This window comes from Sycon ciliatum, chromosome 4 (assembly GCF_964019385.1).
Source record: "Sycon ciliatum chromosome 4, ocSycCili1.1, whole genome shotgun sequence".
NCBI lineage: Eukaryota > Metazoa > Porifera > Calcarea > Leucosolenida > Sycettidae > Sycon > Sycon ciliatum.
In genome coordinates, this window is record NC_088646.1 from 18,727,680 (window position 1) to 18,752,116 (window position 24,437).

The 24,437-nt window shown below is 46.7% G+C and overlaps 1 protein-coding gene across 1 annotated transcript in view; it reads left to right on the top strand.

Moving 5' to 3' along the window:
• Positions 1–24,378, top strand: part of LOC135814829 (collagen alpha-1(XXII) chain-like) — a 31,713-nt gene extending 7,335 nt beyond the window's left edge. The window contains exons 11-19 of the mRNA XM_065328009.1: positions 379–405; positions 963–1,049; positions 18,884–18,919; positions 19,597–19,629; positions 21,322–21,388; positions 21,717–21,787; positions 22,054–22,105; positions 22,815–22,943; positions 23,238–24,378. Of these exons, the coding sequence (XP_065184081.1) occupies positions 379–405; positions 963–1,049; positions 18,884–18,919; positions 19,597–19,629; positions 21,322–21,388; positions 21,717–21,787; positions 22,054–22,105; positions 22,815–22,943; positions 23,238–23,578 (843 nt within the window). The 3' untranslated portion in view covers positions 23,579–24,378. The remainder of the gene's footprint in view (positions 1–378; positions 406–962; positions 1,050–18,883; positions 18,920–19,596; positions 19,630–21,321; positions 21,389–21,716; positions 21,788–22,053; positions 22,106–22,814; positions 22,944–23,237) is intronic.
• Positions 24,379–24,437: the final 59 nt, after the last annotated feature.

Consider the following 24,437-nt stretch of genomic DNA (forward strand, 5'->3'; position numbering starts at 1 on the left):
CCTGACCGTGCATGATGTGTGTTGTATGGCATGCTGATAAATCGTGTCGAGCATGAAGTCGCACGGCAGACTGAATCAATTAAAATGACGGTTTTGTTTAGCTGTGAAGTTGTGCCCTAAAGACGTTCATGGGCCATGTGAGAGTCAGTTTTGCCTAACCTTTCTACCTTATAGGCACGCCATTGCCAGATACAGCTTCACACTTTGATAACCACACTGGGAACAATCCTTTTTGTGATCCACTTGATTTTGATTCAATGTGAGGATGATGTCATGCGGCATAGCCCCGGATGTACGTTCTAATGCACATGGCGTTATTATGTACATCAACTGACTCTGTCTGTATTGTCTGTTGCATCGCACTGTGATCGTGTATAGGGAGAGACAGGTGACGCTGGAAGTGATGTAAGTATTTACCTGGATGTGGTGGCCACTGGCCAGTTTCCGTCTTATGTCGTGTGTGGACTGTTTTAATGGCAGATATATTCCCTTGGCCACAGCCTGAGTTAGCTAGCTAGTTGTTGTGACCAATCAGGACCGGTAGGGGCAGCTCGAAAGAGTGTTCTAGGCGCCGAAGTACACAGCAATATGGGAGACAACTGGCTAGTTTGCTGTAAGCCCTATCAATTGAAATGGCACTGTTCTTCATTGGTATCAAATATCAATTAACAACTTGTACCTCAGTAGATATAGACAATTTTGCCAGTACACACCTGATCCTACATGGCGACAAGTGAGTCAATACAGTCATGCAACATCATAAACGTATACCATCATGATTTGAGGTGTTTTGCATGGAGTGGCATCCCAAGCACTGGTTGGCCACTCAATACTTTGTGGGGTCGTGTGTGCACTATGTGCAGGGTTCTTTCTATATTGAAATCTCGCTGTAGCGTTAGATGGTGTATGTTAGAATGTGCAAGTCATGATGAGTCACATTGCCGGTTCTTCTTTTCTGGTAGGGAACACCCGGTCCAAAAGGAGTGGCGGGATTCGGTGTGAACGGAAGCAAAGGAGAAACAGGAAACCGGGGAAAGAAGGGCGACAAAGTAAGTATATGTACTTGTGCTTGACTAATGAGAGTAGGAATGTACGAGCGGGTTCTGGGCCAGGGGGCGCCCGGGTCCCAAAAAATGGGGTATTATTGAAAAATGGGGTACTAATAGTACCCCATTTTTGCGGTGAAAATTATTTTTGGCCCGGTTTTTTTGCGGATAAAAATATGTGCCAGGGGGTGCCCTGACCCCAAAAAATGGGGTATTATTGAAAATATGTGTTGTGCACATGTGGGTTTGAATCTCACTTTTTTGGGCCACCTTGCCCCGGATGGGAGTGGGTATAAAAAGTAGAATGTTGAATATGGTGTTTATCATGAAGTTTTTTCCGTGACCTACCCCACCTCCCCATGCAATTTTTCAAAAATGGTCCTGCTCGCACACACGTCAGAAAGGTCAGTTCTTGATAGATACGATACATGTCATTACAAAGAATAATGGAACGAACAGTGAATATCGCAATGGAGTGGAGGAGAAAGGTAGTACAATTCAGTTCTTGTTGTCCTGATTTCATCAAGCTGGTATTGGATGAGAGACCACAAAGTTTACTCTTCGAATACGTGTGAGGATGGATTCACCCATGATCTCTTCCGTGACACGCAGTACGAGGTGGAGTTGTCGGACGCTCTGATGTGCACCAATGGTTCCACCCAGTCAGCAATGGAACTGTCAGTCGACGACCTCCTTTGCACCGCCATCGTGTCAACAGTCGACTCGGGTAATTTGGAGATAAATCCATCGTCGCCGATGTCGATCGTACCAACTCGCACACGAATCCGCGTTACTCTTGTTGCAACGGCACGGAGTTGAACGGCCTTGGTACTACGTCGTACACGCACACGATCAACTCGAGAGACTTCATTTTTCGTTCACCTCCTTGACAAGTTGCATTACGTCGCTGGAATCCAAATAGGTTGCATCAGCGAAGAGGTCGATGATGTGTTGAGAGCACGGTTCGTCACGCATGTCACTAAGCTTGTAGAATGAGTGTCTACCATCAGTCCACCTTCGCAGTATGACACCATCATCAGTCTCACTAATAGTTCCGTAGTCCTCCACACCACCGATGACGATTTTAGGAAGGTGCTGTTTCCTATTCTTCACATTCAAGATCAGACTGGTGACCCTGCAGATAATATACTCAGCAGCAGTGAGTGGTGACATATCGAATCTTCTGGGATGTGCTATCATCGGGTCAAGATCCCTGGTTGTCTTGCTAGCACTGAGGCGACGGATTGAGAACTCTTCATTATCGCATGAAAATAAATACCATTTCTCTGCTCTGCACGTCTCAGAAAATGTCCACGCCATTTTAGCTTCTTCACACTGCAAGAAGGAGTCGATAATGAAACTGCAGGTTGAGACTACTTCACCTCGAGGTCAAAGTTCACGCCGCGATGACCTTTGTAAACAAGGCTACGTCTAGACGTCTCAAACAAGACCAAGGGGTCACGCCACGGGGAGGTGACGACCTTGGAGAACACGATGTGTTTCGAAAGCGGAAAGACGCCCCCGTCATGGTGAGTCTTTTTTGTTCGGGTTTGGAATCTTTCGACTATGATATCAGATTGAGATGTGAATGCCTTTCTTCTATTGAAAGGTCGATGAGACGGAGGATTTTTCTAGCTTTCTGCTCATATAATTCTTACTCTCATAGTACTTGATTTTCATATATTTTCAGGGGTGGAAATACGTAAGGCACACGGACCATGGATGCGCACATCATGGAGTGTGCATTGACGTCACAGTGGATTGTAGGATGCATCATGTACGAGGTCATTTGCTATTTTTGGACACTCAAATTAAATAGCACCCCATTATGTTGGTTTGTAAGATAAATTAAATTTCTTTCTTGCTTTTCTACTGGCACACTTATGCTTTACCACCACCACGCACACCTGAAGGCATAGAGTTGAAGCATGCGGCCACAACTTGACCTGATCGAAGGTGTCTTTTTCTACTGCTTTTTCAATGCGAGCAATTATTGGACAACTAAATTAAATATCTAGCAGCAGTCTGCAATGGTGTGAACAAGTAAAACTTGACATGAAAATGGGGTAAGGCTATGCCTATGAGACCGGCTGATATGAGTTCTAATGACAGGCCGTTCATAGCAAGCTTTTCAAGGCTTTTCAATGTGACACACAATTTAAAGGGTCACTCAAGGGTTTTCATGGACGTCTTATTCAAGAACAGAGGAGAGCACTCCAGTGTGGCCCATCTCCTTCTCATATTTCGCAAAGAGTGGAGGGCTAGCGCCGTAACTAGCCGCTGCGTCCTTCTTGGTTAGGAAGTGTTCACTGGTGCCAGGTGAGTGGAACGCTGGCACTGCTAAAAGAGATTTCTCCTGACCATAACCCCTCCACAAACGCACCGGTTGAGAAGGCGAGGAGACTCTTCCAGGCGGATTCGAGCTGGAAGACGTAGTCCCTGGAGTTGATGGAAGGGATACAACATCCCGCATGTCGACATTCTCTCCGTTATGCGACGTAGAGTCAACGGAATCCTCAATCATTTATTATTTAATCGAAATTTTCAAAATTACTCATTACATTACCTAAGAATAATGAAGAAAACGCCCAGAAAGAAACGGCCTTCACCGCTAAAAATTGGCACGAAGAAACTTGAGGACCACACGAAGACACTCTTGTCAAAGATTTGTCCACCAAGGAAAGGACAACGACTCAGGAGGACTCTACTTCCGTATTTAACTGATTTGTCCAAAAATTGCGACATGTCCAAAAATTGCGAATCACCTCGTACCACACAAACACACACACACACACATGCACATAATATACATACACTGTGCAATGACATCACAGCGAACTGCACGATCGGTGGATGCTATACATATACGGAATTCCGTGGTCTCTTCTCACACAGAGATGGTAGAGAGGAATTCAAAAGGAATCTTGGAAAGAGGACTCAACTGTCAATAGAGCGATATTCCCCGCTCGGAGCACGAATATTCCCCGGGTCTTGCGACAGAGTAAATAAGGGAGATGTTAGTGCTGATCACGCTCTATTTGGGATAGTACATGGGATAAATGGATTATACCATTCGTACTCTGTGCATACCGTACCCATTATATTTTCAATCGTGCTGACGCACTCATGAAAATATCTAGCGGTGTACCCCTCGTACCAAGAGTACATGTACTCTTGCTCGTACTCGTGGGATAATCGATACATGTCTTAGTGCTGATCGCGCTCTATTTGGAATAGTACATGGGATAACTGGATTATACCATTCGTACTCTGTACATACCGTATCCCTTATATTTTTCGTCGTGCTAACGCACTCGTGAAAGTGTCCAGCAGTATACCCCTCATACTCATGCGATAATTCTCATGAACGCCATCAGCTTGTACATAGCACTCAATCATTTATTTTTTATTTTTCATTATGAATGACATTGTGAATCATGACCGAAGACTGTTCACATCCTTCTTTGTGAGCCAGGTATTGAATTTATTATCTGTGTAGCCTTTCCATTGCACAAGACGTTGATCCTTGTTGTATTTTAACACCTTGTCGAATCTCAAACCGGTCTCTCTGGCGTGTTGCAGTTCTGCTTCGTAAAACGATCCGATGATGTGTTCTCCCATCAGATCACGAATCCTGTAGGTGTGTGGTGATGTTGATAGGATTTCATCCACCTCGAATACTTCCTCCGTCCAGTTCGCAGTGTAGCCCTTCTCGAAATGACGCTTAGATACGGTTAGGCGCACCTCGTCACCCACTTTGAACTTGGGTTTTGACTGCAGGGGGTCTTGTTGATCTGCATCTTTTGGTATTCTACCGTTCGATGCTTCGTGAGGTGTCATCCCAATGCTTCTATGCTTTGACTGGTTGTAGCGGTCTAGTAGATGAGGTAGGACATTGAGGTACGTGTTCGTGGATTTCTCTGTAAAGTGACGCCACATTCTTGCCTTCAACGTTCTATTGAAGCGCTCGACCACCACCGCTTTACCCTCGTTATGGGTGCTGTACATGATGACGTTGTGTTGTGATAACCATCGTTTCATGGGGGCATTGTAGAATTCCTTGCCTTCGTCTACCCAGAGTTTTAGCGGTGTCCTTCCGGATGTACTGACAATCTTATCGAACGCATCTCTCACGGCGGTACCCGTCTTCGATTTCAAAGGCATTGCCCAGGCATAGCGGCTGTATAAGTCGATGACTGTTAGCAGGAATTTGATGTTCTTATTGCTTCGGGCAAACCGTTGCATATCCACGAGATCTGCACTCCATATATGGTCAATTGCTCTGCTCTTCACCTTGCGTCTTTTGAAATGCACTCGTCTGGGCTTGTGCAATTCGTTAGCCAGTTTCGTATGGAACTGTGCGGGTTCTGTCTTCTTCTTCCGTCTTCCATCCTGAATTGCCTTTTGCACTTTGTTGTCCCAAAAGGCTCCAGCACCTTCCAGGGCACCTGAACTGAGAACCAGTTGATCGTTTTCCAGCTTTTCGTCATCATCAAAGACTCTTCGGAAAATTCGAAGTGCTTCATCCAGACCATATTTGGAAAATAGCTTTCCCATCAATATGGCATACCATCCACATACTGCTGTGCTTCTGTCTTGAACGGCTTGGGTGTTGGTGATGATCTTACAGTCTGCGTAGGCTTCTTTAAAGAAATCGCACAGTGCAGGTTCAGTGTAATCTTGCTCCATAGTGTATAGACTGCGTCCGAAACTGTCGAAAACCAGGATCACGTTTTGCTCGCGACACACGGTCAACCAATGATGTCCGCCTTCCGTTGCATCGTACACCGGTAGAACGTTGTCGGTGTTGACGATACAAAAGTCTCCATTGTTCAAGGGTGGCAAGAGGTCGTAACTCGTGCAGCCCACGAACCCTCCGACACCATTCAATCTTCCTTTGATATCGGCACTGCTGAGAGGATAGTCCATTCTTGATCATAGCCTGAAAATATTTGGCACGTGATCACATGGAGCGTCCGCTCAGGATATCCTTGATGATACGAGTGATCCTGCTTTTGTCCTTCAGCACCTGTTGAATGAATGATGCATCGTCCACCATCACCTTTTGTGCTCTGATCATGAAATGCTCGGGATGGATCAATTTTGCTTCTGTTGTTCTACCATAGGTGGAAGTCATATCGTTGAGATCTTGAAACTTGAGCTGTGATCCCGGTATAGCTATCACAAGGGTGGTTAGTTCCTGAATCTTTCGTTCTGATCGAAGGAACCCATCGACGTGTTTGTTGATTCCCATGGCACCTGCTATGGCTGCAAACGGGTACCTGGACATGTAGATGCGATTCGTCTCGTTGACCAGAGTAGTGTAGTCGTTCATCGTCTGCGTCTTCAGGGCATCCGCAGCCGCTTCCACCCGACTCCTGAACCTCAGTCGATCTTCATCGTAGAGTTGCAGCAGTTGTGATCGGCTTGTGAAATAGTTGCTCTTCAAAAAGGTTACCGGTATATTTGTATGCCGGAGGAAACTGTCCAGGATTTGCAGGATCCATCGGTCGAATTCATGATCTTGTAGTAGATTGAAAGGCACCGATGTTAAAGGTGCCTTTCTCTTCTTCCTGACATCTGAAACGGAATCGCGAACTTGATCGGTAGTGGAATCATAGTTGAGTATGTTGGATGCAATCACATTTCTCACAGACGGGTAACTGATGTGATCGGGATTGTTTTTGAAGTGGGTGTCATATAGACGCTTTACTCGCGGATCGGCTTGCAGTTCCAACAGGGTGGAGGTGCTCAAACTGTGATCTGGTACTTGGGAAAGAACTTTCTTAACGCTTTTCAAGTATGCATTGTAGTTATTACCTCCTTTTTGCCGCATGAGTGGTGGTATACCGAGAACTTCCCACGAATTTGCTCTCTTCTTAATGATGTGTTGAGGATGTTTCGTCATAAACTGCAAGGTTTGCAACCTTTTACGCTTGGGTATCGAGAAGGATCCCTTTCTGAGTCCCACTCTTTGTATACTACTCGGTAGCCCATTTGAGAATTTCACCGTAAGATGCTCCATTCTTATTCATGATTGGAATTTTTTTCAATGTTGTGGCTAACTTTTCGGCTAACTTTTCGGCTAACTTTTCGGCTAACTTTTCGGCTAACTTTTCGGCTAACTTTTCGGCTAACTTTTCGGCTAACTTTTCGGCTAACTTTTCGGCTAACTTTTCGGCTAACTTTTCGGTTAACTCTTCGACTAATATCGTACACACACACACACACACACACATCAACGAGGTTTTTATTCAAAAGTCACCTTTAATGCAGTGTCTTCGCAATACGTGTAGTACTGATTAGAAGAGCAATCAATGGTTAGGATAGGTCTGCGACACACCGCCAATAACTTCTCATACAATCTAAAGATAATGGATGACTTCGTGCACAGACCACCAAACAGAGTATTGAGATAACGCTTGATATTGCTTTTATCAGTGAAGCGAAATAGATACATAAAGTTTGCATTGATCTTCATGTCCTTAATGTTATCAAAGCTCTGAGAGAGAAAGAACACGTTCAACTTATGATGATGACTGTACATGGTGAAGAACTTGTAGAGACACTCTCTTTGGCTGCCGTGCTTCAAACCCATCACTCTGATGTCATCAATGATCACATAGGTGTTAGGCTGGAGATCCATGTCTTCGATACACTCGGGCATGGTGCTGTAATGCTTGAAGGATTTGAGGCTTGGGAGACGATACTGATCGGCCGGCGTGTTGGAGATGACAACTATACGCTCAGGTTGCACACGTTTCAGGAGCTTGATGAGAAAGTAGGATTTACCCATGTTGCTCTGTCCCAGAAACAATACGTTTTGACCCCAGGATTTCAGAGCAGGAATGATTTCCGTGAACCAATCCTTAGACTCGAACTGAAGACCAGGAATGTGCAGCCCGTGTCGAGCAGTGGCCGTGGTCGGAACATCGTCGTTCCTTACGGGACTAGTCTTTTTCTTCCTCCCGATTTCCTGTCCAAGGAGCGAGATAAAGTCCATGATCAGATGTTGTAGGATGGACCGATGTGAGCGGAACTCATAGAAGACGGTCCTGCACTGTTAATGTTCTGTCGAATTTTTTGAGCAAATGGAGTTTCAGGACGGGTTAGGGATCTACGAGGTGCAGACAGGAACGATGAAGCTTCGTCGAGGGCACGATGTCCTAGTTTTTTGAACAAGGCCCTTCCTTGTTTCTTTATTCCTCGTGCCCTGCGGCCTTTGGAGCGAACTTGACGAGCTGGTTTCTTGGTTTTTCGAGATGCTCGTTGCCGAATCTTCTTCGGTGCATGCCGACGACGACGACTTTTAGTGCGCTTCATGGCACCTGCTGAGCTTCCCTTCCTTACTCCTCTGCCGAATATTTTATCCATTACGTTGTCACCCAGTGATGCCATGGTACCCATGGCCAAGGGAGCAGCCAGGTTCGTCAGGAGTGGTATGGCCTTGGCGGCTAATCCTGGTGGAATGGCTAGACCTCCTCGGTGCATGGCAGGGTTGTAAGCTGTTTTCATTTGCGCTTCCACAATGTCTCCGGACTCTCCTCTCCCCAAAAGCATGGGAAGAAGTGTCATTCCTGCCATGGCAGCCAGGGGTCCAAGTCCACCGCGTTGCATTGCATCTTGTTTTGTCGTGGGTTCCGCCATCTGCTTTTCCATCTCATCCGGTCCAGCACCGATTAGGTTTTTCCAGAAGCTCTTTTTCCAGAAGAATCCACCGTGTTGTCGACTCGATGTTTTCAAATCACCACCGTAGACACGATGTCTGGTCTCCAGGTCACCACCTTCCATGATGCCCTTTTACTACTAGGTCGGAATTAATTCATACAACTTCGGCTTTGATACCTTCATCTTTGCTCATGGTGTACAAGTACTTGTCCATGCAGAGAAGGTTGACTTTGATCGAGGCGCCATTTTCGCTAGGTCTCCTCACGGGGGCGTTTGTCACGTCGCTAAATTGATAGTCGATGGACAGATTTCCTCTCGATCTTGGATTGTCTGTGGTCCGATCCAGATTCAAGTTGATAGGCACCATAAAGTAGTGATTGCAGTAATCTGCAGCGGTGATGGGGATTTGCGTTCCATACGTCTTGCCGAAAAAGTCTTGTACCAGATTGTAGCCACGCAGGTAGGAGGATTTGTTGTAATCGTAGAAGTATTGCCCTTCAGTATTACGACTCACATCCCACTGGAACTTGAGCGGGTTGTCAAAGAGCGTCTGGTCGTTGACAGTGACACGAAGTTGACTGAGATTTGCATGAATCATGGCCAGTCTGTTCGAAGAATGCGATGCTTGACCTCCAGCCAATGCTGGCTGTGTACCATGAGTCAAATCTGTGAAGAACAGGATCATCCTGCGTGGAATGTCCGCATTGTGAAGCAGTTCCAGTGTACCAGCATCATCTGAAATGCTCTTTTGTATGAGACGAGGGCACCACGTGTGGAAATAGAGTTGTTTGGGAAGGCGTACACGATCGGTGAGATTGGGTTCCATGCGATAGGTAGTGTACACAAAGTCCAATTGGAGTAGATCGATCTCAATATCACCGACGCTCAGAGCACTGTTGGCACCACCGCCTTGATCGCTAAGCATGATGTATCTGGAAAGCTCGGATTGTGGCAGATCAAAGCGAAGCTTCACCTGTGTACCCGGGGGTAACCAAGCATCGTCCTGATTGAAAAACGGTAGGAAGGGTCTCAGCTTGTACTGAAACCGTCCAACAGCTGCACGAAGTGCATTTTCCTGAACCGTGTTGGAGAAGCCTTCGTTGGTGACAAGCTCGACGGTGGGTGCACGCCTGAGTGTGAAATCATCGACGAAATCCGGTGCTTGTGCTGCATTAGCGTTTGCAGCGTTTGTTTCGAAGGCATAGCCATGCTTACGCTTCACACCAAGTTGATAGGGCGTTAAATCCACACCTCTCAATGCTCTTTGCGGATCCAGTTTCTGTAGACCGTAGAGATCCGAGTCCACGTACTGAAGGCGTTCGCTGCTGCTTTCCATTAGACTGAGGATATGCTGAACCATTTGCATGTCGGCAACTTTACTCGATTGCGTGACCTCTGTTCCGTTGATCTCCACTCGAATGTTCTTGAACCACGAAAAGGCTGGTGACGTGGTGCACACCCATCGCGTGTAGTCTCCAGGCTGGTTATTGAGATTGTTTTTGACACTATAGCGCATTTTCACGATGAAATAGCTCTCCCCCAGAGCAATGAAATTCGGCGACGAGATGTCTAGTTCATTGTTCAGGGATGGTGGTGATCGATCTGCTGTGGAAAAGAGTCGTACTCCGCGTCTACCCTCAAGCAACGAGAGTTTCTTCTCCGTCCTGTCGAGGATGTTCTTCTGAACGATCTTCGTGTTGGTCAGGAGTCCCGTGAAGGACTCCGGAGCTTGTGGTGAGTATATCTCCTGTGCCATTCTTGCGAGTCACATTATAATAGGGGTGAATTTTTTTCAAAGATCCAATATCCAGTGTCTTGCGAAAGTCGTTCATCATCGATATCAATCGTTGATGCTCCTCGTTAGTGAGCTTCCCATCTTCCAGAGTAATGCCCAATTCCAACATGAACGAGTCTTCAGCTCTCTCCATCTGCTGCAGTTGTTCAATACACTTGACAAGCTGACGTTTGGTGTCGAGAACGTGTTTACCAATGCATGCCATGATCACACCGATGATCGTGCTACTGATGGCGATGATTCGAATGCGATGTTCTCCAGATACAACACCACTCCCTTGAAGGATATTGAGAATGGTTTGAATGAGTATGAGAAAGGACAAGATTGCAGTGTTGTAAATTACGTACTTCTCCCGGCAACGCACCTTTTCGCTCTCCAATTTCTTTCGTTTTGCTATATCCTCCACCATGTCACGCACGTGACGGACACGAACATCTGGAAGATCCATCTAAGTAGTTGTGTTGGTGATCCGAAGATCAAGGTAGACGGGATATCCGGAAGTAATGTGTTCACCGGTGTTGAATTTCAACCAGAACGAAATGCTAGTCACGTTTTCGTGTGGAAGCAGCAGTCGTTTGTCTTCTTTCCCGAACACGTAGTTATTCAAACCGTTGAGGGTTTGAATAAGAAAAGTCTTCAGCACCCTCGAATCAGTATTGTCTTCGTACTCCACAGCAGGTCCAATGAGGTCGGTGTAGAGCAGGACAAGTCTTCTGCCTTTCGTCAGATCCACAGCGAACGGGAACGTGTGAGATCCCTCGATCGTGTATGGCTTGAGAATAGTGCCCACACCCAGCACCAATGCGGGTGAGTCCTTCTTCAACAAGCACCGTTTATTCCTGGGTACCGAGACACTTATGCGGCTGGTGTGACGAGAGTAGGAAAACACAATGTCTCCGTGTCCTGCTCGTTTCAGAGTGGCATTGATAATAGACACCAAATCGTCTACATCGCTGTATGTTCCCGTCTTGATGGAAAGTCTATCCTCTTCTTCTTCTTCTTCTTCTACACCATGTACCACATAGAGTTTGTTCGTTGCCTCGTCTATGTTCTCAAAGTGTACTTCAAACTGAGCCGATTCAACATGCAGGACTTTATCACGCGTATCGAGCTCCTTCACATTTAGAGTAAAGTTCGGTTTGTGCAATCCCCTGCTCACGCCCGACGTGTTGTTCGCCACTGTCAATATCACAGACATTCTGGTGTTGTGATGACACTCACTATAGATAGGTTTTATTTTTCATTTTCATCTCAAGAATGTAGTGTAGCATGTGTGCTATATATTATGTACAATCAAAGTAGCACTTTCATATATCGTAGTGTGCCATGAGTTCTGTGTGGATACGCTGGACTGTGTGAGAAGATAAACTCTCTGCAAAGTGCAAATGACAGAACAACTTTGATGAAGTGCCGTTGAAGAATTGAGTACCACCAATGCTATAATTGCAATCTTCGATTCCATTGGTCCTGGAAAATGGGACAGTGTCTAAGTTGGAATGTATCAAAATGGAGTTTACGTATAGAGTGAATAGGCCTTCTGAATTCCGAGCGTAACTTATGACACACTTTGTACCCAAGAGATCCGTCATGCTCGACACAGGTTTATCCAAAGCCGCCGATAATTGGCTGACTACAGACGAAACGGGTATGTTGAATGATGAATGGCCGGGACGCGTGAAGTAGTTGCCACTTATGTGGGTGGCAGTGAACAACACGTACAAACTATCCAAGCTGAAATTTCCGACAGTATCGATATCGAATGCCTTCAATGACATGTTTCTAGGGTCAGGTGCGTCCACTTGAATTACTTGGAACATTGCAAAAGACATGTTGTCGTGAAACAGATTGACGAATCGTTCTCTAATGGAAACTTGGCTGGGTTGTGTAATGTTGAGGTAGAAGTGATCGTCTCGGAACATGTCGATGCTGTTCACGTTGATTCTCTTGTCCTTCATGTCAACGATATTTCCCCCTCTGTATCTGTTTCTGCTCACCCTGGTGACGGATTCAAATCTGCTAGGATGAGAGTATATGTAGAGGTAGGCGTTTCTCCGAATGAGAGGTAGTAGATGAAACGGATCGGATAGGTTCTGATTTGATTGCGGACCCACGGGACCTCTGGCTCCTGGAGGACCTATGGGGCCGACGATTCCTGGGGGGCCCACGGGACCTCTGTTTCCTGGAGGACCGGTTGCACCGATGGTTCCTTGGGGACCGACGGGACCTGTGGTTCCTTGATCACCTTGAACACCACGTTCACCTTGTGAGCCGTCTTGTCCATCTTCTCCTCTAGGCCCAATCTCACCTTCAGGACCAACTAATCCACGTTCTCCACGTGGTCCAACTTTACCTCTGGGACCTTCTGGACCAGGTATTCCTTGATCGCCTTTTTGACCGCGTTCACCACCTTGTCCATCGCCTCCTCTAGGTCCAGTCTCACCTTCAGGACCGATCAATCCACGTTCCCCACGTGGACCAGCTTCACCTCTTGGTCCACGAAGCCGACCGAAAGCCATCCATTTCGAGCTGAATTTCTTGTACACGATCAGCGTGGCTGCATCGAGGTAGAAGTCACCATTTCTCCCTACAGAGTTCAGCGGCATGCCACCTCCACTAAGCCATCCCAATCCCCGATCACCACGAGGACCTTTCATCTTGCGCACAGCGTCGATGTCGTGTTGCAATCTCGATGAGGATTGACGGATTTCATTCTTGACCCAACCGGCAGGGACAGCACATGTCAAAGAGCTATCGTCGTACGCCAAATTACAGATTGAATGTTCGTTCATGTCGAGGTTAGCATCCATGGACACGGATCCGTCTGTTCTAACGTGCAGCTCATCAGTTGCTATGGCTTGATCTGTGTAGCGCGTAGATCTGTTTTCCACATCTTCCACTTTGCTCTCATCGGCTTTCTCCTCTTTCAGTTTCTCCACATCATGAACCAAGGTGTTTTCGGTGTCTTCGTTCCCCACAACCGATTGCATCTCGATAATGTCATTCCGCATGCTTTGCATGTGTTTGAGGGAGGCCTCATCACCATCACTCCTATGGAAATGCGTAGCCCAGTACGCCATCTTCAAACACACACACACACACTGTACTAATTATGAAAGGAAATATTTTCTTTCTCAAATAAATCTTTATGATGCTCATAAGAACAGGTAAACAACAGGTAATGCACAACAAACAAGAGCCACAGTCATCGTGTTGATGAGTCGACCGTTCATCCTCCTCCTCGATTGTTCATGAATGTGTTTCATGAGGAAATCTCGTGCTAACAACACCTTCGCACGATCGCCTTTCCGTGCCAGCATGTCCAACAGAGTGACTGAATATGCCAAGGTCATCTCCAGGGCAACGACGTCGTTTGACGCATGACTCCATAAACCTTCCATGATGCCGCATATGCAACTTTCAAGTCGTTCAGCTTGTTCACGATCACCATCGCCAACAGTAAAGCTCGCAGCATACCTGAGAATGTCAGGTCTCTTCATAGCGACATGTTTAGCAGATGTCCACACGTGAAACAATGTCGAATCACGAACGAACAAATGGTCAATGGCAAAGGCATGACGAGTCTCCGAGCATTCACCTTCATCCTTTGCGTATGTTGCAAGAACATGGTCAGCAACTCGTACTAGCAGATGACACACCTGACATTCGTGAGTCTTGTGGTCAGCCGATCCGTTAAGACTCTTTGCAACGTGAAACCATCTCTCGTAAAGGGAATTCATTTCCTAGAATGCGAAGACACGAGGCAACTGATCAATACTGTATCGGGTGAAGGAATGACTCGACTGCATGTCAAGCATGCATATTTATACAAGTCAGAATGGGGTGGGTTGAAAATGCAAAGTTGTCAACCAATCACCATCAAGCCCGCCAAAAACAGATGATGTAACCTTGACATGATTGATCTTGTCATGAATGACGCATTCATTGATGGTGTTCACATGAGATCACCCTGGTTCATCTTTCCCAATTCCATTCTTTTCACATCCTGCAACCCATTCTCCACTAGTAGTAGCAGTGGGGATACTAGAGTCCGAAGAGGCAAGGCAGCACTCTTCCGTGGACGTACTACTCGACACAACACCACCCATACTTGTTCTTTAGAAGTTTTTTTTTTTAAATTTGTATCATGAGGTATTGACGTAGAAAGTAGTATAGGATAGTATAGGATAGAATAAGAATGAATGATCAGCTGTGTGATAAAGAAGGCAGTTCATTAAAGACTTCTTGGAAGGTCTCTACCAGCTGATCGTCTTGTTGGACGACGACACTGCATAATGATGTGAAGCTCTCAGTCAGCTGTTTCAGCTCCGTGATAGAAAGTGCCATGTGTGCGTCCAGAGCACGATGAAAACATCTGGGTTCCACGTTGATGCAGATGATTGGAGCAACAGCAAGACGTACCTTCATCACTTGCTCGTCAGTGTCGAGGGAGACTGCCCCGGGGTAGATGAATACATCTTGTTCCACATCCAGTTCAAACGAGCTGGTCGGGACTAGCTTGTTTTCACCGTTGATGTACACCCGACATTGACCGTCGGACGAACGTGATGTATAGAAGTTGGTTATGATCTTCTCCACACGTCCACTTCGGAGAGTGTCACGGAGCGATGGACAAGTCTTGATCAAGTTCGTAATGATGAACTCAGTGGACTCGTTCAGTTCGATGTAAACTTGTCCTTGAGCATCTTTGCGAGCTGTTGCCGTACTACCACAGGCTGGCAGAGCTCCCGAAGGGAAGTACATCTTATATCCAGGCTTGTAGAAGGATTTACCAGATAACTTGTAGGGCAGCTGCATGTCCTCCTGAAACCCATCCACCACAATCTCTTTGTGGAGCTTGGTAGGAGCAGGTGATGCATAGCGACGCTTAGCCGGTACTGGATTCGAAGAGAGCACAACTCGAGGAGGGTCAGCAGGAAGAGCGGAATTCTTCTTCATCCTTCGCTCGTATAGGGAAGCCATCTTCTAGGAAGTGAAGTCAGGACAACTCGTCAGCACTGTATTCGATGAACGAATGACTCAACTGCAGACAATCATTCGTTTATACGAGCCAGAGAGGTATGTGGATTGAAATGATAAGATATGTGTCAACCAATCAAGCCCGCCAAAAACATTTGACCAATCAGCATCAAGCCCGCCAAAAACATTTGACCAATCAGCATCGTAATGGGGCCGTTCTCGGCACTTGTGCCAGTGGTTGTGAGACTTATCCACTCACCCCCACCGTTAGGCGCTGCATCTGCCGCTAGGATTTACCGGGTGTTAGCGGCCGTCGTGAGTTCCCTTCGGGAACGGACACGATAATTTACTTTTTTTTAATCAGCATCGTGCCCGCCAAAATCATATCTCATTATAAAGATTCCTTACATGATACCGCCACCTTGGTGAATTGATACAGTATGGAAAGAAGATCACAGTCAAACGTGTGCATGTTCTGGATCACGTGATCAAGTGAATAGATTTCCCAGCAATAAGCATCAATCAATGATGTCATAAGAGATATATCAGATTGAGATAAAAGCAGCAAATTCGAACGCAACATGGACAATTGCAATGAAGACACCATCCTAGTCGACTCCATGAGATGCAGTACGTATAGGAGTGGAAAATGCTGAGGAAGAGGTTTCATGATTCGACTGAACCTCAACCAGGCTACATTGCTATGAGGTAAGTAGGAATACAGTTTACGTAATGCATCCACATTCGTATCGTATACTATACAGGATAATGCTATAGCATAATTTATACTCTTGTACAAACAGGACTTCTTCATCGCACGTATCTGCTCTCGAAGAGGGTGTACACGAAGCTGATCGGATAAGAGTTCAGTTTTCGAAAGAAAATGCAAAAGATGACGATCCACACCACATAACCGCTCATGCGCAGCGTAAGGCTTCTTCATCAAACTACATCTCTGATGCACATCAACTTCAGGTAAGTAAACCACATCCATGACAAGTCCACAAGAAGAACATACGTATCTTCCTTCATGAACAACATGATCAAGATGATGACACTGCTTTTCCTTCCCTTCTTGCTCTTCTTCTTCTTCTCCTCCTTCTTGTTCTTCTTCTTCTTCTTGTTCTTCTTCTTCTTCACGAAGTCTCTTTTCACGTACATAGGCACGTAAGATCTCTAATTCAGAATCCATCTTCACCCCACACCATCATCTTCATAGTGAAACATTATCCATCAATATATCTACTTTTATACCCACTCCTATCCGGGGATAATAGCAAAATACTCCTGAAAAAATAAATAAAAAATGAACAGAATAAAGATTAACAATGACGATAAGTGTGCCTTATTCAACCCAAAGGTCAAAGGTCAAACCCTGGGGGAGTCCCGGGGTCAGACCAAGCACGACCGACACAGTGTGCCTTATTTGGCCCAAAGGTCAAAGCAATAGAAGAAAGGCATTCACATCTCAATCTGATATCATAGTCGAAAGATTCCAAACCCGAACAAAAAAGACTCACCATGACGGGGGCGTCTTTCCGCTTTCGAAACACATCGTGTTCTCCAAGGTCGTCACCTCCCCGTGGCGTGACCCCTTGGTCTTGTTTGAGACGTCTAGACGTAGCCTTGTTTACAAAGGTCATCGCGGCGTGAACTTTGACCTCGAGGTGAAGTAGTCTCAACCTGCAGTTTCATTATCGACTCCTTCTTGCAGTGTGAAGAAGCTAAAATGGCGTGGACATTTTCTGAGACGTGCAGAGCAGAGAAATGGTATTTATTTTCATGCGATAATGAAGAGTTCTCAATCCGTCGCCTCAGTGCTAGCAAGACAACCAGGGATCTTGACCCGATGATAGCACATCCCAGAAGATTCGATATGTCACCACTCACTGCTGCTGAGTATATTATCTGCAGGGTCACCAGTCTGATCTTGAATGTGAAGAATAGGAAACAGCACCTTCCTAAAATCGTCATCGGTGGTGTGGAGGACTACGGAACTATTAGTGAGACTGATGATGGTGTCATACTGCGAAGGTGGACTGATGGTAGACACTCATTCTACAAGCTTAGTGACATGCGTGACGAACCGTGCTCTCAACACATCATCGACCTCTTCGCTGATGCAACCTATTTGGATTCCAGCGACGTAATGCAACTTGTCAAGGAGGTGAACGAAAAATGAAGTCTCTCGAGTTGATCGTGTGCGTGTACGACGTAGTACCAAGGCCGTTCAACTCCGTGCCGTTGCAACAAGAGTAACGCGGATTCGTGTGCGAGTTGGTACGATCGACATCGGCGACGATGGATTTATCTCCAAATTACCCGAGTCGACTGTTGACACGATGGCGGTGCAAAGGAGGTCGTCGACTGACAGTTCCATTGCTGACTGGGTGGAACCATTGGTGCACATCAGAGCGTCCGACAACTCCACCTCGTACTGCGTGTCACGGAAGAGATCATGGGTGAATCCATCCTCACACGTATTCGAAGAGTAAACTTTGTGGTCTCTCATCCAATACCAGCTTGATGAAATCAGGACAACAAGAACTGAATTGTACTACCTTTCTCCTCCACTCCATTGCGATATTCACTGTTCGTTCCATTATTCTTTGTAATGACATGTATCGTATCTATCAAGAACTGACCTTTCTGACGTGTGTGCGAGCAGGACCATTTTTGAAAAATTGCATGGGGAGGTGGGGTAGGTCACGGAAAAAACTTCATGATAAACACCATATTCAACATTCTACTTTTTATACCCACTCCCATCCGGGGCAAGGTGGCCCAAAAAAGTGAGATTCAAACCCACATGTGCACAACACATATTTTCAATAATACCCCATTTTTTGGGGTCAGGGCACCCCCTGGCACATATTTTTATCCGCAAAAAAACCGGGCCAAAAATAATTTTCACCGCAAAAATGGGGTACTATTAGTACCCCATTTTTCAATAATACCCCATTTTTTGGGACCCGGGCGCCCCCTGGCCCAGAACCCGCTCGTACATTCCTACTAATGAGATAGAGTTGTGCACAGCTGCCATGGTGGCGTCTTGATTTTTAACCTTGCTCCATATTGTGACCAGCAGGACATTAGCACCACAGAACGCATGCACATATACGGATAGGATTCACCTTGCCTGGGAATGAGTATGCAACTTACTTGGGTGGGTGTGTGCTTGCACCACATGCAACAGTGTGACGTGGCTGATCCCAGGTTCACCCGAACATAACTTGTGATCATGCAACATGTGAGCATGCAAGTGGCTGCACCTGCCACTCTTGTACCGCATGGAATCCCCATGACCGATATTTGCCTCATTTGGTTAGAACTCCGCTTTGCTATTTAATCATTGGAAATTCCTCACTACCCTGCTCCTGTTCGTTCTGCCTTGCAGGGAGCAACAGGACTCTCCGGCCCCATTGGACCCAAGGTGAGCGCATCGCAGCATCACACTGAACACCACCCTATATTGTAGTACAGTGTCTGCATGGTTTAGTACTCCCCAGCTGCGAATGGACATGTACAGTGCAGTGCATTGCACCGTGCTGGACGCAACGTGGTGTTGGCTGTGGAAGAGGATTTCCAGCATGAAGGCTTTGTGCACACACATGTTGCAGTTTGACATTGCCGGTGACAGGTCTCGTAGTGTAATTCCGGCATCACGCAGACCGCATAAATATTATTAATTATTAAATGTTAACTGGTTTGAGGGAAAGAGACAAACGGGAAAAGTCTGAAGAAAAAATTGACTGCCACCACCAGGACTCGAACCAGGGACCTTCGCTTGTAGCCAGCGATGCTCTAACCACTGAGCTATGGTGTAGTCGTCAACCCAGCAGAGGCCGTTCAACATTTTCTTCAGACTTCGTAACTCACACTTCCTGTGAATCCACACAGGCGGGTGGGACGCAGCCCTCACTGTAACCCACACACTTCACGTACAAACTAGCACGCGGGGAGCCCCAAGTCATAAAATGTTAACTGGTACAAACGGGAAAAGTCTGAAGAAAAAATTAAAAAATATATTTTTCAAACTAGGTGATAATGGTGACAGGCCGCACAGTGTAATTCCTCTGCTTCCTTTTGGTCACTTTTCAATGTCTGTAGGGAGACCTGGGCCACAAAGGACCATCAGGATTGGTAAGCAACCATGCTGCTCTTCTTCATGCTCACACTACAGCCTACAGTAGTGCACATTGACATCCATGAAAAATGTGCACGCAGCCGGAGGCATTGGCTTTGCAGCCGGCTAGCCATGTACAGTCTACTCGCGATAAGTCACGCACTTTTAAGTCACGCACTCGCGATAAGTCACGCACTTTTTCATCCAGGACACCCATCTCAAGAATTTTTTTATTTTTCGGGATTTTGTGGATTTCGTGAATATTTGCGAATGATGTGGTTTTCAATGATGGAGCTTGAATACTGTAAAGGTAAGAATATAATTATTATGTGCATATTGTATGAGAGCCTTCTCCCTCAGGATCACCCACGACAATCCAAGTTTGTCAGTCACAAACTTCTCCCTTCGAAGCAAAATATACTTCACTAGCCGCTCCTCAATTTTCCCGAACTGGGAACTTCTGTTGCGGACTCCCTGTGGACCAGACGGATTAGCATCGACGAGTTTGCCAGCTTCAGCATCCCTCAGCCAGCCGCGGAACATCGCCTCCGGAACATTGTTCAACTTCGGACATTTTCGAGCGGAGGTTTTTCCACTCTCACGATAGAGACGAACCAAACGCAGTCGATCAGCCACTGTTTGCTGTTCTTTCGTTTTCTTATGAGAAGGCATCGTCAAGCCAGCGGGAAACGAAGTGTTTACACGACGGAAACAGAAGTGCGTCTCGTCAAATCCCTACCAAAACGGCAAAAGAGTAACGGAACGTCGTTACTTGTCTTTCTCGATCATGCCTTCATATCGATCATGGCTTCACGCTGTGGTAGATCTACGTCTCGTGTACAGTGTACAGTCAGTGTAGACTACAGACAGTACAGTGTACCGTGCGCATGCAGCTCAGTGCTTGTACGCGTGTTCAGCACACATGTCCATAATTATGCAGAAGAAAAAATGACGGCTGTACATATGCATGACGTGGTGCATAATGTAAGTCGCGCACTCGCGGTAAGTCGCGCATTTTCTATTCCAGGACACTGTGCGTGACTTATCGCGAGTAGACTGTACTTCTCAAGTGTACGCGTATGCACGTGGTACACACTACTACAGATTCTAGTCACGGTTTAGGAAAGGTACTGTCCTTTTTTGCATGTCCGAATCTTGCCGGCTCAAAATGAAACAGCTCGGTGCATACACTCAGTACGTATTCAACATTAGTTTTAATAGTGGTTTAATTGTTGACGCTATCTTCTGTTGGTCCTTCCATTCATAGTTATAATAGGTTCTTCTTTTGACCAGACAAGACCATACGACACGTGCAGACACCAGCACGAACAGTTCACCAATCCGCCAGCGACACTCCACGGCAGCAAGTAGTCAATTCTGACAAACTTGGTTTCATTCCATAAAAGATCACAGGAACTATTTCGCGTACGGGAAAGTCATCGCGCGACGGTCGCACGATGGCTTTCCCGTACGCGAAACGAAGTATGAATCGGCCTTAACACTGGAGTAACTATAGCATGACGAAGTGAAGCGAAATGTAGCCTTAGTGTCACATTTCGCTTCACCTGTTCATGCAATTATGAATCACTTATACATTAAAGTTTGCATGCAATGTTTGCTTGGCTGACAGTGTGCTACAAAGGCTGCATGTGTGGCGACATTCTCAGTCAATGCTCGTACACATGCATGTGTGTGGTGTGTGCATGCAGGATGGCTTTGACGGACTGAAGGGAGAGGTTGGTCCAACAGGCTTGCTGGGACCGCGTGGCCATCCAGGTACGTTCCTACGCAGAGTTATGCGACCCACCACTGGGATCCAGTTAATTCGGGAAAGGGCCATGGTGAAACCTTTGCTCAAGTACAGAATAGTGCTCTCTGCTGCGCATGGCACTTTCACGGTCGTATCATATTTTATGGTGCTGTAGCATCAGCACCTGCAAGCCAAAGTTCTTAGTGGCGGTCAATTCATCAGTCTTGCAAGCTGTTGAACGGTGTAATCCCGGCACAAGTTGCTATGTCTAACATAGCTTGTTCGCTATCATCGCTTCAGCGATGGACATGTGGAAGTGAAAGTGGGTGTATATCTGCTGTGATCTTTCTTCAGGCCTGACTGGGACTCCTGGCCCTGTTGGAGTGAAAGGTCCAGTTGGCAGCCCGGGACCGAAGGGTGAGCCGGTAAGTTTAGTACATGTATCAGGTTGCTGTACTTGTAAGTCAGTATGCATGCTGCACAGTCACTACGCTTACTGCATTCCCGTGGTTTTGCTGGAGAAATGACCTGTCTATCTGTCTGTCTCTCTCTCTCAAGTTTATTGCACCGAGCCTCTCCTTATTTGCCTCATTGTTATCAAATATATTTGTCCGTCAGCGAATCCAAATGAAATCAAGTTAATCAACAACAACCTGTTACCTGCGCTTGTTTGCATGTGTGTCTGCCGTAGGGTTCAGTCGACATACAGATGATTCGCAGTGTGTGCCGCAGCGTGGCTAGAGGTGAGTCCCACACACGGATACATGTATGTAAGGCAGAAGACTACCGAGCTGGTCAGTGACTTAGTCCCATGAAAGCAGTTACCGACAATGCGTGTGAGTGTGTGGAGAGCCTAGAGTTGATAGTGCTACAGTAGACTGTGGAGCCGTGCAATGCCCGAGTGCTATATCGGCAAGGTGAAGTTCAATGGCCAGCATTGTCGATGCACTGACATACTACAGCACCACTGCCTGGCTTGGTGTCAATCCAGTCTGAACCAAGCTATGTACATGAGCAAAGGACGTGTACGAGTCGCAGAGTCACACAAGACTGTGAAGTGAGACACTGGAGTTGGTGGATGCAAAGCTGAGAACAACATGATGGTATGTAGTTACCACAGATAGGGTCAGGGCGCGTTAAGACTACCAAAAAATGACGGAATGGGGGAGTTGCCAAGGTGATTTGATCACGTGCCGTTGAAGGCACTTTGCAGGCAGAAATGTTTTACTGCTGCGGCGGAAACAGCATTCCGGCAGTAAAAAAGGTGCTCAGGCTTTGAGTAGGGGAAAATCCCTTCTCGGTACCGCGATGATAGCTGCACAAGTAACGTTCGTTTACCGATAGTGCGAATGTCATTCACGGCTTGACGGAGTTCTCGGCTAAAGAAGCGTGTGTGTATGTGTGTTGTCTCTGTGCTTGCCCGCCTGCGTGCTTGTCTCGTTCTCCCATCAGAGTTGCTACTAGAGATTCAACTACCCACTGGACCACCAGGGCCCGTCGGGTCGCCTGGGCTTGAGGGTGCAGCAGGAGAGCCCGGTGAAGCTGGAGAACCAGGGCACGACGGTACGCCAGGACGCCCAGGTAAATGCATATTGCATGATTGCATACACATAGTGTACATGTATCCAGTGATACACACATGCTTGCGGGGTGCGAAAGCATGCAAAGTGAGCGAGTCAGAGCCCTGCGAAATCTATTGCAATACTTATACAATGTAGTGTGGAAAAATGGTAAGTTTCATCTCCATTGCCAGAATGGCAATATCGGTACAGCATATTCTGTACTTGCATCCCGCGACGACAATCGCCATCTGAGCATCAGGAACTTGCTTCAACCCAAGCATGTTTTCTGTGCTGGCTGTGTTGTTCAATGCAGGCGTGAAAGGTGAACGCGGTGAGCCAGGAAATAGCGGTAAGAGTGGCGTACCAGGGTCACCGGGCAGGGATGGCCGAATCGGAACACCCGGTGTACAGGGCCACCCAGGACCCAAGGGCAGTGGCGGCAAGCGCGGAGAGAAAGGCGCAGCGGGTAGCTCCGGCCTCGCTGGGCCCAGGGGGCCGGAGGGGATACCCGGCGAGAGTGGAGACCCGGGTCGCCCCGGTCGGGACGGACTGTCCGGTCCACCTGGTTACCCTGGCGAGGACGGCTCCCCTGGAAGATGCCCGTCATGTGACTACAGAGATCCACGGCCTCCGCCTGGATACGGGAAGCTCTGACTTGGTTCAGACTCACCAATCAACACCTGGATTTGGATAGTGTGCCAGTGCAAGCAGGATATATCACTCAAGTGTCCCCTTGATGAGAAGGCGCGCGGGCACACACACACACACGCTCTTTTCGTGTACATGTCGAATCTTGCATGGACTTGGTCAAACGTAAACCTACAACTCTCTTGCACGGCACTGAATGCAGCATGGATGGAAGGTAACATTGTAGCCAGGGACAAATCTTCCCTTTCAGGTCACTGTGTCTGTAAAGTAATCGTTGTGTCTAAACAGTGGTAACGTTTGAAGGAATGATGGATTACCGTGCACATTTCACAAATTTTACGCTGCAGTGAAACTATCAATAATTATAATAGCTAGCCTTGCCGTTCATTGTTGCAGTTTCAGCGATTGTTAAAATTTAGGTTACATCAACATCCATTCATGAGTTATCAAGAGACTTGGTATAATTATTATTCTTGACCTGTGCGTGTCCAGTGAGCTCAGTGCAGGTCCTTGAATCACAGCACCTGTTTCATACATACTCAAAAGAGTTGGATTTATTCTAGAGCACGCTTGCTTCCAGTTTTCAGTCTTGCCATGTACTAGTAGTTTTTTTCCTGACATGTTCAGCACCTCCAGCCACACTAGCCTTGATCAATGCTGCATGTACTCATGTGTATATTGGTGCACATTCGACAGACTACATGATGCTGCAACACACTTCGTATTACATGATTAAATATTATGCCGTGACTGATGCCGATATAATGTAGGACCATCTGACCAAGAAGGTATCATGGCATCACGTGTCCAGTACATGCGCGCGCTGTGTTACCCATCTGAGTGTCGCTACATGATCAGGTTGCTC